The sequence below is a fragment of the Rhinatrema bivittatum genome, chromosome 16 (assembly GCF_901001135.1).
Source record: "Rhinatrema bivittatum chromosome 16, aRhiBiv1.1, whole genome shotgun sequence".
NCBI classification, from domain to species: Eukaryota; Metazoa; Chordata; class Amphibia; order Gymnophiona; family Rhinatrematidae; genus Rhinatrema; species Rhinatrema bivittatum.
The window spans coordinates 1,410,993-1,426,841 of NC_042630.1; the positions used below are offsets into that span (position 1 = coordinate 1,410,993).

General features: G+C 51.3%; 1 protein-coding gene across 2 annotated transcripts; it reads right to left on the reverse strand.

The window, feature by feature from the left end:
- Positions 1-2,102: 2,102 nt before the first annotated feature.
- Positions 2,103-15,233, reverse strand: LOC115078838 (tumor protein p63-regulated gene 1-like protein). Of its 2 annotated transcripts, XM_029581879.1 has the most exons (5): positions 14,824-15,233; positions 11,886-11,977; positions 11,631-11,807; positions 9,645-9,798; positions 2,103-2,375 (listed from the first exon to the last, which is right to left on the reverse strand). In XM_029581879.1, the coding sequence occupies exons 1-5, from the start codon at positions 15,037-15,039 to the stop codon at positions 2,181-2,183; spliced, it is 834 nt and encodes a 277-aa protein (XP_029437739.1). In that variant the 5' UTR covers positions 15,040-15,233; the 3' UTR covers positions 2,103-2,180. The 2 variants fall into 2 exon arrangements, with proteins under 2 accessions (XP_029437739.1, XP_029437740.1); XM_029581880.1 differs by lacking the exon at positions 11,631-11,807.
- Between the last annotated feature and the right edge of the window lie 616 nt (positions 15,234-15,849).

Consider the following 15,849-nt stretch of genomic DNA (forward strand, 5'->3'; position numbering starts at 1 on the left):
AGAGGGGGCCTCCTCTCCTGGGTCACAATTAAGCTGCGAGTGAGAGGCTCTTATTGCAGAAGCATGAGGGCGGGTGCTGATGATAGTCCTGGCTCTGGAGAGCGGGTCACAGGGGGTCAGGACAAGCAGACGAGACCTGGAGAGGGGGCTGCAGATAATGCACCCTCAGTGCTGCACTTTCTGCCCCTGAAATCAGGAGAGTGCCGAGGGGGAAAGCGGATCCACGCCCATTACCCGGGAATCCAGAAACAGCAAATCAGCAAAGAAAGAAAAAGCTTCTGCAGTCCTCAGATTTTAGCAGCGCAAGTTTTAGATTGCGGCAGAAGTTTGCAGATTGTGGCAGACGTTTGCCGCGCCCCTGAATCCCTCGCCTCAGATTTTAGCAGCGCAAGATTTAGATTGCGGCAGACGTTTGCCGCGCCCCTGAATCTCTCGCCTCAGATTTTAGCAGCGCAAGATTTAGATTGCGGCAGAAGTTTGCCGCGCCCCTGAATCCCTCGCCTCAGATTTTAGCAGCGCAAGATTTAGATTGCGGCAGAATTTTTGCCGCTCCCCTGAATCCCTCGCCTCAGATTTTAGCAGCGCAAGATTTAGATTGCGGCAGAATTTTTGCCGCTCCCCTGAATCCCCTCGCCTCAGATTTTAGCAGCGCAAGTTTTAGATTTCGGCAGAAGTTTGCCGCTCCCCTGAATCCCTCGCCTCAGATTTTAGCAGCGCAAGTTTTAGATTTCGCAGAAGTTTGCCGCTCCCCTGAATCCCTCGCCTCAGATTTTAGCAGCGCAAGTTTTAGATTTCGGCAGAAGTTTGCCGCTCCCCTGAATCCCTCGCCTCAGATTTTAGCAGCGCAAGTTTTAGATTTCGGCAGAAGTTTGCCGCTCCCCTGAATCCCTCGCCTCAGATTTTAGCAGCGCAAGTTTTAGATTGCGGCAGAAGTTTGCCGCGCCCCTGAATCTCTCGCCTCAGATTTTAGCAGCGCAAGTTTTAGATTTCGGCAGAAGTTTGCCGCTCCCCTGAATCCCTCGCCTCAGATTTTAGCAGCGCAAGTTTTAGATTGCGGCAGAAGTTTGCCGCTCCCCTGAATCCCTCGCCTCAGATTTTAGCAGCGCAAGTTTTAGATTTCGGCAGAAGTTTGCCGCTCCCCTGAATCCCTCGCCTCAGATTTTAGCAGCGCAAGTTTTAGATTGCGGCAGAAGTTTGCCGCTCCCCTGAATCCCTCGCCTCAGATTTTAGCAGCACAAGATTTAGATTGCGGCAGAAGTTTGCAGATTGCGGCAGAAGTTTGCCGCTCCCCTGAATCCCTCGCCTCAGATTTTAGCAGCGCAAGTTTTAGATTGCGGCAGAAGTTTGCCGCTCCCCTGAATCCCTCACCTCAGATTTTAGCAGCGCAAGTTTTAGATTGCGGCAGAAGTTTGCCGCTCCCCTGAATCCCTCGCCTCAGATTTTAGCAGCGCAAGTTTTAGATTGTGGCAGAAGTTTGCTGCTCCCGAGTCACTCCTGCTTGCAGTGCGGTGCTGGCAAACCTTCACTTATTCACCTCCATCAGCCCCACCCCAAGGTATATACTGGTGACAGCTCCAGCCCAGCTCTCCCTCCTTCCCAGAGCAAAGGCTCCAGGACTGCCCTCCCTCTTACCCTTACCACAGGCTCCAGGACTGCCCTCCCTCTTACCCGTGCCACAGGCTCCAGGACTGCCCTCCCTCCTACCCGTGCCACAGGCTCCAGGACTGCCCTCCCTCCTACCCGTGCCACAGGCTCCAGAACTGCCCTCCCTCCTACCTGTACCACAGGCTCCAGGACTGCCCTCCCTCCTACCCGTACCACAGGCTCCAGGACTGCCCTCCCTCCTACCTGTACCACAGGCTCCAGGACTGCCCTCCCTCCTAGCTATAGCAAAAGCTCAGTGCAGTCCTTTAGTGCGCTTTGCTGTGGCTGTGGCTGTGTCTTCTCTTGCTTCTGGGTTGTGTGTTACTCAGTTTTTCTTGGTTCTGCTGTTTTATGCATTACATATTCTACACTGCCTCGCTTTGATTTGTTATCTGAAAAAACAGTTTAAGATTTGTAATAATTACAGCAGGAGAAAGAAGTGACGCAGACACTGGGGGTTATGCTGTAGCAGGACTTTAATAGTGCAGCAGAGCTCTTATGACAGAGCAATGAATCCCTTATTCGTGGGAGGTGGCTCAGAATCCAAAAGCCCCCCGAGACTTGGCATACCCCAGCTGAGCTTTGCTGCTCAGCAGGGACATGAGGCCCAGATATGTTTCCATGGGGATGGGCTGTTCCAGGACCAGGGGCCCGTTGGCCCTTCCTGGCAGAGGATTCTCCCTGTGGGCCCTCTTCACACACTCCACCAACTGCTCCTGAAACTGCTCCAGCTGTGAAGGAAAGAGAAAGGGAACAATGGGAAGCAGGAAAGATCCCCTGTCAATGCACTCCCAGCCTGGCTGCATGGATGCCTGCACTCCTGTCAATGCACTCCCAGCCTGGCTGCATGCATGCCTGCACTCCTGTCAATGCTACGCCCAGCCTGGCTACATGCATACCTGCCACTCCTGTCAATGCACTCCCAGCCTGGCTGCATGCATGCCTGCACTCCTGTCAATGCACTCCCAGCCTGGCTGCATGCATGCCTGCACTCCTGTCAATGCACTCCCAGCCGGCTGCATGGTATGCCTGCACCCTGTCAATGCACTCCCAGCCTGGCTGCATGGATGCCTGCACTCCTGTCAATGCACTCCCAGCCTGGCTGCATGGATGCCTGCACCCTGTCAATGCACTCCCAGCCTGGCTGCATGGATGCCTGCACCCTGTCAATGCACTCCCAGCCTGGCTGCATGGACTCCTGCACCCTGTCAATGCACTCCCAGCCTGGCTGCATGGATGCCTGCACTCCTGTCAATGCACTCCCAGCCTGGCTGCATGGATGCCCTGCACCCTGTCAATGCACTCCCAGCCTGGCTGCATGGACTCCTGCACCCTGTCAATGCACTCCCAGCCTGGCTGCATGGACTCCTGCACCCTGTCAATGCACTCCCAACCTGGCTGCATGGATGCCTGCACTCCTGTCAATGCACTCCCAGCCTGGCTGCATGGACTCGTGCACCCTGTCAATGCACTCCCAGCCTGGCTGCATGGACTCGTGCACCCTGTCAATGCACTCCCAGCCTGGCTGCATGGATGCCTGCACTCCTGTCAATGCACACCCAGCCTGGCTGCATGGATGCCTGCACTCCTGTCAATGCACTCCCAGCCTGGCTGCATGGACTCGTGCACCCTGTCAATGCACTCCCAGCCTGGCTGCATGGACTCCTGCACCCTGTCAATGCACTCCCAGCCTGGCTGCATGCATGCCTGCACTCCTGTCAATACACTCCCAGCCTGGCTGCATGCATGCCTGCACTCCTGTCAATGCACTCCCAGCCTGGCTGCATGCATGCCTGCACTCCTGTCAATGCACTCCCAGCCTGGCTGCATGGACTGGTCCCCTTCTTCCCCTCTCTCATACAACTCAGCTCATTCACAATCTGACTGCAGGCAGGCAGGGCAGGTTTTAGCTTTTTTGCTGCCCTGTGTGAAAAGTTACTGTGCTGCCCCCCCCCCCCCCTCAATTCATTCAGTGTCTGTCCCAGGTCCATCAAATAAAGCCCAGCTCTGTCCTGCAATCTGTATTTTTTAAAACTGGCATCCCCCCCCCCGCCCAGAACCCAAGGATAGGGAAGGGTATGAGGTACCCTAGGCAATCCTTACAGCCTTGCACGCCCCCCCCCCTCCCCACTCCCACACCCTTTGCAGACTCACAGGATTAAATTATGCATTTATAACAAATTTTACATGAAAAAGAGCATTCAGAGTGCAGTCTGCTGAGGCAAACATACCACTTGCAGCTTGCACATTATATTTACATGCACTGCTGTGGGGCCAACCAGAAATCTCTGCAAAAAAAAAACCAAACCCACTTGGAGCGCCTGTGGAATTAGAATTTATGTAATGCATATTGGGTGTCAGCTTGGCCCTCAGAAAGCCACGAACAAACAGAATAACCATTACAATACAGTAAACTTCCCATGCCAAAACAGCCCTAACAACCTTATCTATGATAAGGCAACAGTGCACACATTACACCAGGCCCTAGAGCACCAATGAAACTCTTATTAGGAAACCAGGCTGCTATAGATCCCTACACAGAAATTACATGCCAGCAAAATCCCTCACCTCAGTCACATATGCAGAACACAGAGAGACCCTGAGCAAATACAGAATAAAGAGATCAGAAAGCATAAACAGAAACTTGCTGAGAACTGAACTGAAACCCACAGCAAGCAGAGCAACAATGGGAAAACAGGAACACTACCATTCTTCATAAATCATTAAATAATAAAATCAAGAAATATAAAACATCAATCATAATAGTAAAATCATATTCATAAAAATATTTCAAACCAGTTAATGAATAGAATATAAAAAATTTCCCAAACACCAAGAAAATATTTCAAAACATCTGATGAATATAGAATCCAATAATTAAAAAATGTTCTATTCCCCTCAAAAATGAAATACATCAAAAGAGCAGAATTATCAAGTTACACCCAATAATTAAAACTAATAAGGATTTTAAAAATCTCCTGCTCTCCATACCTGGGATCCTCTGATTTCCAGTCTCTCTGAGATTGTCATAGATTGGGGGAGGCAGTGATCCCAAATTTTATCTTCTCTCTCTCTCACACACAAAACACATTCATTCTCTCACACACTCCCTCACAGATACATCATATGTGTGTGTGTGTGTGCCTGTGAGAGCCTATATGTGACACATGGGTTCTCACAGGCACACAAACATTCACACAGGCACATTCACAGGACACAGGCTCTCTCTCTCTCTCTCTCTCTCACACACACACACACACACACACACACACACAGAAAACACATTCATTCTCTCACACACTCCCTCTCTCTAAGATACACAGGCTCCCTCTCCCTCACAGATACATTATATGTGTGTGTGTGTGTGTGTGCCTGTGAGAGCCTATATGTGACACATGGGTTCTCACAGGCACACAAACATTCACACAGGCACATTCACAGGACACATGCTCTCTCTCTCTCTCTCTCTCACACACACACACACATACACACACAGAAAACACATTCATTCTCTCACACACTCCCTCTCTCTAAGATACACAGGCTCCCTCTCCCTCACAGATACATTATATGTGTGTGTGTGTGTGCCTGTGAGAGTCTATATGTGACCCATGGGTTCTCACAGGCACACAAACATTCACACAGGCACATTCACAGGACACAGGCTCTCTCTCTCTCTCTCTCACACACACACACACACACACACACACACACACACACACATACACACACAGAAAACACATTCATTCTCTCACACACTCCCTCTCTCTAAGATACACAGGCTCCCTCTCCCTCACAGATACATTATATGTGTGTGTGTGTGCATGGAGAGCCTATATGTGACACATGGGTTCTCACAGGCACACAAACATTCTCACAGGCACATTCACAGGACACAGACTCACTCTCTCTCTCTCTCTCACACACACACACACACACACACACAAAACACATTCATTCTCTCACACACTCCCTCTCTCTAACATGCACAGGCTCCCTCTCCCTCACAGATACATTATATGTGTGTGTGTGTGTGTGTGTGTCTGTGAGAGCCTATATGTGACTCATGGGTTCTCACAGGCACACAAACATTCTCACAGGCACATTCACAGGACACAGGCTCTCTCTCTCTCACACACACATACAACACATTCATTCTCTCACACACTCCCTCTCTCTAACATACACAGGCTCCCTCTCCCTCACAGATACATCATATGTGTGTGTGTGTGTGTCTGTGAGAGCCTATATGTGACCCATGGGTTCACATTCACAGGACACAGGCTCACACATACACACACACACACATTCATTCTCTCACACACTCCCTCTCTCTAACATACACACTCCCTCTCCCTCACAGATACATCATATGTGTGTGTGTGTGTGTGTGTGTCTGTAAGAGCCTATATGTGACTCATGGGTTCTCACAGGCACACAAACATTCTCTGATATAATTCATAATTCTGGTTCAGAACTGTGGCTTATTCAGCCATTTCCAGAATCCTCAGAGGGCTGATTCACACTGACACTGCGGAAATATAGTGAATTTCTAACTATCAGATTCAAAGGATGTGGAAGATTTAGGAAACTTGTAAGCTCTGCAAAGCATATAATTAAAGGCCAGGAAGGCATCAATGACAATGTTTGCACCACAATACAGGGAAGCTGGGTCCAGGATGCAAGCTTTTGTCTTACAAATGCATATCTCAACGGACAGGAGCCAGGTGAAAAGATTCTTCTTTTAAGGTTACAGTTTTAATTAAGTCCTGGCGCCAGCAAACGGAATTCAGGCCTATCTCCTATATAGGACACAGACTTGCTATCTGTTTACACAACAAAGAAGATCAACAGGATATCAGAAGGAACAAAGTGCTTCCAAGCCATGTTGATAAAGGAACTTTTTATGGTGGGAGGGTGTGTCAGGGAAGACAAGTAAAGAGTATGATTTTTACAAATGAATGAAGGATGTCCTCACAAGCATTTTCTATGCATACTAGGTTATCATGACAACAGCATCATGTGTTTTTTTAAATGAGTTTCTGGGCAGTTACGTGACTCTAGAAACTTCGGCAAATGCTGTATCTTTGACTATAAAGGAGAGCCACTTCTGTTATTCTGGGAGATGCTGGTAATTTTGAAACATAGAGGGCATTTAGCATACAGCATCTCCCAGGAAACACTTTGTAAAGCCAAATAAATTTTACTTTGTACCATTGTACTGAGTCTGAGTGTTCTTGTTGCCCTGGCCCTAAGTACAGAAATTATAAACATCTCACAGGCACATTCACAGGACACAGGCTCTCTCTCTCTCTCTCTCACACACACACACACACACATGCACAAACCAACAAGCTCTCAGACACACACATGCTGTCAATCACTCACACACATGGCCTCCTGTTGTCTTCAGGCCGTGGGACGAAACCTAGAAACATAGAAAATGACGGCAGAAAAGGACCAAATGGTCCATCCAGACTGCCCAGCAGCTTATGGTAGCACCAGCCACGCCGTACAGATCTCCCCCATTCTGAGTTTCCCAAACCATCAGAGTCAGGGCCCTTGTTGGTTGCTGTCTAATTCCCCATTATCTCTTGCCCCTGAAGCGGAGAGCAATGATAGAGTTGCTGTAACAATATCAAGGCTTATTGGGTAAGGGCAGTAACCACCACCCCAGCACGTTAGCACCATGCGCTCTTTTCCTTATTCCCATCCTTCAGCCTTTAGGGATCCACAGTGCTTATCCCTCTCCCCTTTGAAATCTTTCACTGTTTTCATCTTCACCACCTCCTCCTTCAGAAGGGGCTTCCAGGCATCCACCAGCCTCTCCATGAAGAAATATTTCCTGACCTTGGTTCTGAGTCGTCCTCCCTGGAGATTCATTTCATGACCCCTAGTTCTATTGATTTCTTTCCAATGGAAAAGGTTTGACGATTGGGCATCAATAAAACCTCTCAGGTATCTGAAGCTCTGTATCATATCTCCCTGCTCCTCCTCTCCTCCAGGGTATCTGAAGCTCTGTATCCTATCCCCCCTGCACCTCCTCTCCTCCAGGGTATCTGAAGCTCTGTATCCTATCCCCCCTGCTAGTCCTCTCCTCCAGGGTATCTGAAGCTCTGTATCCTATCTCCCCTGCTCCTCCTCTCCTCCAGGGTATCTGAAGCTCTGTATCCTATCCCCCCTGCTCCTCCTCTCTTCCAGGGTATCTGAAGCTCTGTATCCTATCCCCCCTGCTACTCCTCTCCTCCAGGGTATCTGAAGCTCTGTATCCTATCCCCCCTGCTCCTCCTCTCCTCCAGGGTATCTGAAGCTCTGTATCCTATCCCCCCTGCACCTCCTCTCTTCCAGGGTATCTGAAGCTCTGTATCCTAACCCCCCTGCTCCTCCTCTCCTCCAGGGTATCTGAAGCTCTATATCCTATCCCCCCTGCTCCTCCTCTCTTCCAGGGTATCTGAAGCTCTGTATCCTATCCCCCCTGCTCCTCCTCTCCTCCAGGGTATCTGAAGCTCTGTATCCTATCCCCCCTGCACCTCCTCTCTTCCAGGGTATCTGAAGCTCTGTATCCTATCCCCCCTGCTCCTCCTCTCCTCCAGGGTATCTGAAGCTCTGTATCCTATCCCCCCTGCTCCTCCTCTCCTCCAGGGTATCTGAAGCTCTGCATCCTATCCCCCCTGCTCCTCCTCTCCTCCAGGGTATCTGAAGCTCTGTATCCTATCCCCCCTGCTCCTCCTCTCCTCCAGGGTATCTGAAGCTCTGCATCCTATCCCCCCTGCTCCTCCTCTCCTCCAGGGTATCTGAAGCTCTGCATCCTATCCCCCCTGCTCCTCCTCTCCTCCAGGGTATCTGATGCTCTGCATCCTATCCCCCCTGCTCCTCCTCTCCTCCAGGGTATCTGAAGCTCTGTATCCTATCCCCCCTGCTCCTCCTCTCCTCCAGGGTATCTGAAGCTCTGTATCCTATCCCCCCTGCTCCTCCTCTCCTCCAGGGTATCTGAAGCTCTGTATCCTATGCCCCCCTGCTCCTCCTCTCCTCCAGGGTATCTGAAGCTCTGTATCCTATCCCCCCTGCGCCTCCTCTCCTCCAGGGTATCTGAAGGTCTGTATCCTATCCCCCCTGCTCCTCCTCTCCTCCAGAGTATCTGAAGCTCTGTATCCTATCCCCCCTGCACCTCCTCTCTTCCAGGGTATCTGAAGCTCTGTATCCTATCCCCCCCTGCTCCTCCTCTCCTCCAGGGTATCTGAAGCTCTGTATCCTATCCCCCCTGCTCCTCCTCTCCTCCAGGGTATCTGAAGGTCTGTATCCTATCCCCCTGCACCTCCTCTCCTCCAGGGTATCTGAAGCTCTGTATCCTATCCCCCCTGCGCCTCCTCTCCTCCAGGGTATCTGAAGGTCTGTATCCTATCCCCCCTGCTCCTCCTCTCCTCCAGGGTATCTGAAGCTCTGTATCCTATCCCCCCCTGCACCTCCTCTCCTCCAGGGTATCTGAAGCTCTGTATCCTATCCCCCCTGCTCCTCCTCTCCTCCAGGATATCTGAAGCTCTGTATCCTATCCCCCCCTGCACCTCCTCTCCTCCAGGGTATCTGAAGCTCTGTATCCTATCCCCCCCCTGCACCTCCTCTCCTCCAGGGTGCACATATTTAGGATGAGCTCTACCATGGCCTCCTGCAGGCCTCCTGATGTCTTTGGGCTATGGTGGGATGAGCTCCATCACAGCCCACTGTACACACAAACATGCAAATGGAACATGGGCCTCTCCGACGGCAGCTTGCAGCATCTCTCCTTCTTTGGCTGCTGCTGGCTTGCCGCCTCCCCCGGGAGTGCCGCCCCGTGCAAATGCATGGTTTGCACACCCGGTCGCACCGGGCCTGACTGCAGGGACCCCTCCCCACCCCTGTTAGTTCACTCCTAGCAGCGATTATCTGTCAGTGCAGGTGGAGCTTCGCAGCCTAGCACAGAAGTGAGAGGGGTTGGGGGTCGCTCTCGACCCAGACGTGCTTACCTGGAACATGTGTGAGACGCTCTCCTCCAGCCCAGCTGCAGGATGCTGCATCAGAGTGACGTAGGGCAGGTCTGAGGACCAGGGGTTCCAGCGGGCAAGGAAGGAGAGAGGCCGAAGTTTATCCCAGCCGATGCGCAAAGATTGCCCCTGTCTCCTGCAGACGGAGAGAGAAGGAGTGAGATATAGGCACTGCTCTGGCCCTCCCTCCACACCCCTCTCCAGGCAGTCCTCCCCTCCACCCCACCTCCCTCCACACCCCTCTCCAGGCATTCCTCCAACTCCCCCTCCACCCCACCTCCCTCCACACCCCTCTCCAGGCAGTCCTCCCCCTCCACCCCACCTCCCTCCACACCCCTCTCCAGGCAGTCCTCCCCCTCCACCCCACCTCCCTCCACACCCCTCTCCAGGCAATCCTCCCCCTCCACCCCACCTCTCTCCACCCCCCTCTCCAGGCATTCCTCCCCCTCCACCCCACCTCCCTCCACACCCCTCTAACCCTCCACACCTCTCTTAGGTACTCCTCTCACCCTCTTCCACACCCCTGCCCAGGCACTCCTCCAACTCTCCCTCCACCCCACCTCCCTCCACACCCCTCTCCAGGCAGTCCTCCCCCTCGCCCCTCGCCCCTCCACCCTACCTCCCTCCACACCCCTCTCCAGGCATTCCTCCAACTCTCCCTCCACCCCACCTCCCTCCACACCCTTCTCCAGGCAGTCCTCCCCCTCCACCCCACCTCCCTCCACACCCCTCTCCAGGCAGTCCTCCAACTCTCCCTCCACCCCACCTCCCTCCACACCCCTCTCCAGGCAGTCCTCCAACACTCCCTCCACCCCACCTCCCTCCACACCCCTCTCCAGGCAATCCTCCCCCTCCCACCCCACCTCCCTCCACACCCCTCTCCAGGCAGTCCTCCCCCTCCACCCCACCCTCCCTCCACACCCCTCTCCAGGCAGTCCTCCAACTCTCCCTCCACACCCCTCTCCAGGCAGTCCTCCAACTCTCCCTCCACCCCACCTCCCTCCACACCCCTCTCCAGGCAATCCTCCCCCTCCACCCCACCTCCCTCCACACCCCTCTCCAGGCAGTCCTCCCCCTCCACCCCACCTCCCTCCACACCCCTCTCACCCTCCACACCTCTCTCAGGTACTCCTCTCACCCTCTTCCACACCCCTGCCCAGGCACTCCTCCAACTCTCCCTCCACCCCACCTCCCTCCACACCCTTCTCCAGGCAGTCCTCCCCCTCCACCCCACCTCCCTCCACACCCCTCTCCAGGCACTCCTCCCCCTCCACCCCACCTCCCTCCACACCCCTCTCCAGGCGCTCCCCCAACCTCAATAGAAAATTCAAACAATTCTGAGCAAATGGAAGCAAGTTCTTATGTTCTTATGTAACTCACACCATCAAATGCTGAATTCTCATTAAATAGCTTTTTTGTCAATCTTTAGAACACACTCATCACTGAAAGACCCCAGAATCCAGCAATATGCTTCAGATCCTGTAATTGCTGGTCTGAAAAACCTTCCAATACCATCCAATTTGATTAATCACTTCACAGAAAGATAATTTTATATCTTTCTTAACAAACTTATCTTGTGCGGGGAGCTGAAGCGCCACAGATACACAGACCTGAAGCAGCTTTCTGTGAAACGCTGACCGTCGTCGGCGCTGTGGCGGTTCAGCTCTCCGCACAAGATAAAATTATCAAAACTTTTCTGTGAAGTGATTAATCAAATTGGATGGTATTGGAAGGTTTTTCAGACCAGCGATTACAGGATCTGAAGCATATTGCTGGATTCTGGGGTCTTTCAGTGATGAGTGTGTTCTAAAAATTGACAAAAAAGCTATTTGATGAGAATTCAGCATTTGATTGTGTGACTCCTCCAACCTTGCCACTCCTCTTACCTGGTCACTCCTCTGGCCCTATGGCCACACGCCCCCAGCTACATCCTTCCCAGTCCTCTCCCATAACCCGGCTCTGACTCACTTGTTGAGAGATGTGCTCGGGTAGCTGAGCTCCCCCCAGTGCAAAGTATCAATGAAGTTCAGGGGAATACGAAACAGCTGCGAGCCACAGAGGCTCACAAAGTCATAGTGGCAGAGCAGCAGAGAGCGGTGGGTGAGGAAGATCAGTCGCTCCTGATCATTATTCCAGTGATCCACCCTGGGGGGAATAAGGACTGACGTTAGGCACACTCCCCTGCCATTCAGCTCACGCTGCTTCAGGAGGGATCCTACTCACTCTGTCAGGATCCAGATGCTCTGAACCTCTCCATCCTCCACTGGTGACAGCACTGACTTTACATCTACAATGGCTTGTTCCAGACTCCCATTCTGCAAGAGACAGAGAGAGTACTAACCTTCAGGATAGAGTGTAAACCCTGAGACCTGTCTCTTCCCCTGAGGATAGAGTGTAACCCCCAAGACCTATTACCCTGAGGAGAGAGTGTAACCCCCGAGACCTGTCTCTTCCCCTGAGGATAGAGTGTAACCCCCCGAGACCTATTACCCTGAGGATAGAGTGTAACCCCCAGGACCTGTCACTTCCCCTGAGGATAGAGTGTAACCCCCAGGACCTGTCTCTTATCCTGAGGATAGAGTGTAACCCCCAAGACCTGTCTCTTATCCTGAGGATAGAGAATAAACCCCAAGACCTGTCTCTTACACCGAGGATAGAGTGTAATCCGCAAGACCTGTCTATTATTTCTTGCCTTTGTCTTAGTTTGCTTTATCCCCTCCCACTCCCTGTTATAATGTATTTTCCTCGCTTTTGTTAATATGTAAACTGGCATGATGTGCCTTTCTAATGCCGGTATATAAAAGTTATTAAATAAATAAATAAATATTACCCTGAGGATAGAGTATAACCCCCAGGACCTGTCTCTTACCCTCAGGATACAGTGTAACCCCCAGGACCTGTCTCTTACCCTCAGGATACAATGTAACCCCCAGGATCTGTCTATTACCCTGAGGATACAGTGTAAATCTCGAGACCTGTCTCTTACCCAATAATTAAAACTAATAAGAATTACAGAAATCTCCTAGCCGCCATACCTGGGATCCCCTGAGATTGTCGTGGATTGGGGGAGGTAGTGATGCCCACATTTTATCTTCTCTCTCACACACATGCATAAAACCATTCATTCTCTCACACAGGTTATGGCAGCTTTATTCTGTATTTGGTGAGGGTTTCTGTTCTGAGATGAAGCATTCTGTTAGCACATGGTTTCTCTGAAGGGATCTGTAGTAGCTTGGCCTGACAGGAGGTGTATTGATATTTTAGATTCTGGTGTAATATTTCCGGCGTTCCTTTTCATAGATAGACTGCTTACTGTTTTGAGTGTTGGAAGATAGTGCATGAAACATGTTACAATAGGTGTGATGCCATATGACTTCCAAGTTACAGAGTCACAACAGTGCAAGTAACTATCACAACAACGTGTATATTATTAATTTACCTTAGAATGTCATTTTTCATGTAAAATCTGTTATTATCAATTCATAATTTAAAATGTGTATGGGGAGGTGGGGAGAGGGCACCAGGCTGTAAGGTTTGCCTAGGGCACATAATACACTTGCACTGGCCCTGCTCTTACCCGGAGGATACAATGTAACCCCCGAGACCTGTCTCTTACCCAGAAGATAGATTGTAACCCCCGAGACCTGTCTCTTACCCTGAGGATACAATGTAACCCCTGAGACCTGTCTCTTATCCTGAGGAAACAGTATAACCCTGAGACCAGTCTCTTACCCAAAAGATAGATTGTAACCCCCGAGACCTGTCTCTTACCCTGAGGATAGATTGTAACCCCCGAGACCTGTCTCTTACCCTCAGGATAGAGTGTAACCCCCGAGATCTGTCTCTTATCCTGAGGATACAGTGTAACCCCCAAGACCTGTCTCTTACCCTGAGGATAGAGTGTAACCCTCGAGACCTGTCTCTTACCTTCAGGATAGAGTGTAACCCCCGAGACCTGACTCTTACCCTGAGGATACAATGTAACTCCTGAGACCCTGAGGACACAGTGTAACTCCCGAGACCTGTTTCTTACCCAGAAGATAGATTGTAACCCCCGAGACCTGTCTCTTACCCTCAGGATAGAGTGTAATCCCCGAGACCTGTCTCTTACCTTCAGGATAGAGTGTACCCCCGAGACCTGTCTCTTACCTTCAGGATAGAGTGTAATCCCCGAGACCTGTCTCTTACCTTCAGGATAGAGTGTATCCCCCGAGATCTGTCTCTTACCTTCAGGATAGAGTGTAACCCCCGAGATCTGTCTCTTATCCTGAGGATACAGTGTAAACCCCGAGACCTGTCTCTTACCCTCAGGATAGAGTGTAACCCCCGAGACCTGTCTCTTACCTTCAGGATAGAGTGTAACCCCTGAGATCTGTCTCTTACCTTCAGGATAGAGTGTAACCCCCGAGATCTGTCTCTTATCCTGAGGATACAGTGTAACCCCGAGACCTGTCTCTTACCCTCAGGATAGAGTGTAACCCCCGAGTCCTGTCTCTTACCCTGAGGATAGAGTGTAACCCCCCAAGGTCTGTCTCTTATCCTGAGGATACAGTGTAACCCCCAAGACTGTCTCTTACCCTCAGGATAGATTGTAACCCCTGAGATCTGTCTCTTATCTTCAGGATAGATTGTAACCCCCAAGACCTGTCTCTTATCCTGAGGATACAGTGTAAACCTGAGACCTGTCTCTTACCCTCAGGATAGAGTGCAACCTTCGAGACCTATCTCTTACCCTGAGTATACAATGTAACTCCCGAGACCCTGAGGACACAGTGTAACCCCGAGACCTGTCTCTTACCCTCAGGATACAGTGTAACCCCCCGGACCCTGAGGATACAGTGTAACCCCCAAGACCTGTCTCTTACCCTCAGGATACAGTGTTACCCCGAGACCTGTCTCTTACCCTCAGGATAGATTGTAACCCCGAGACCTGTCTCTTATCCTGAGGATAGAGTGTAACCCCCGAGGCCCATCTCTTACCCATATGATAGAGTGAAAACCAGGAGACCTGTCTCTTACTTCAGTGATAGAGGACTCACCATAAGAGCTCTCCCTTTCTCTCTCTCTCTGTCCCTGAGGACACAGCACTAATCCCAAGACATTCTGCGTGGAGGCCTCTCTTCCAGGCCGGGGAATGCATGTCCTGCGTGCACTCTCTTACCCTGAGGATGAAGTATTCCCCTTTGCCCGGTGTATTCTTGTGGCTGGTGCTGACTGGGACAGAGGTGGGGCTGTATCCCAGCCTGGGCTCCTTGCTGTACAGGTGCGACACGTTCGCTGTCCCTGCTGGCACTGGATGCTCCTTCCTTGGCTCAATGACCAGAGGGAGTGGATGGGGATCCTCCTCTGTTTCCCTGTACCTAGGGAGCGCCTGCATCTCCCCGGATCTCCTTTCCTCCTGCGTGAGGTCTCCTAATTCTTGCTCTCTGTCTGTCTGTCTGTCTCTTTACCCCCTTCCTTGGGCTTTGTTCTGTCCCTCTCTCTCTCCCCCCTCCCCGGGAGTCTGTATCTTTCTCTCTGTCAGTTTCTCTGTTTTATTTTCTCTCCGGTTTCCTCTAGCACAGAAACAAAACAGGAACACGGAAGCAGTTAACTCTGCCCCACCTTCCTAGCACATTCCTCCCCAGAGACCCACAGGTTGCCTTGGAACTGGAAGCTGAAAATAGGCACAAAAGCAGAAAGCCTACTTTACTCTAGCACTGAACGGAGCATTAAAAAGGACTCCAAGATCTTTGCAAAATTCAGAGAGCGCAGGGGCTGAGAATACCAGAGGAGACTCCAGCAAAATGCAGAGAGCACAGGGGCTGAAAATACCAGGGGAGGCTCCAGCAAAATGCAGAGAGCGCAGAGGCTGAAAATACCAGGAGAGATTCCAGCAAAATGCAGAGAGCGCAGAGGCTGAAAATACCAGGAGAGATTCCAGCAAAATGCAGAGAGCGCAGGGGCTGAAAATACCAGGGGAGACTCCAGCAAAATGCAGAGAGCACAGAGGCTGAAAATACCAGGAGAGATTCCAGCAAAATGCAGAGAGCGCAGAGGCTGGAAAATACCAGGAGAGATTCCAGCAAAATGCAGAGAGCGCAGGGGCTGAAAAATACCAGGGGAGACTCCAGCAAAATGCAGAGAGCACAGGGGCTTAGAATACCAGAGGACACTCCAGCAAAATGCAGAGAGTGAGGGGCTGAGA

Coding starts and splice junctions, on each gene's coding strand:
- LOC115078838 (XM_029581879.1), bottom strand. CDS start 15,039: ATGCAGGCGCTCCCTAGGTACAGGGAAACAGAGGAGGATCCCCATCCA. Junction 11,808..11,885: donor AGCATCTGGATCCTGACAGA/GTGAGTAGGATC, acceptor TATTCCCCCCAG/GGTGGATCACTGGAATAATG. Junction 9,799..11,630: donor CCGAGCACATCTCTCAACAA/GTGAGTCAGAGC, acceptor CTCCGTCTGCAG/GAGACAGGGGCAATCTTTGC.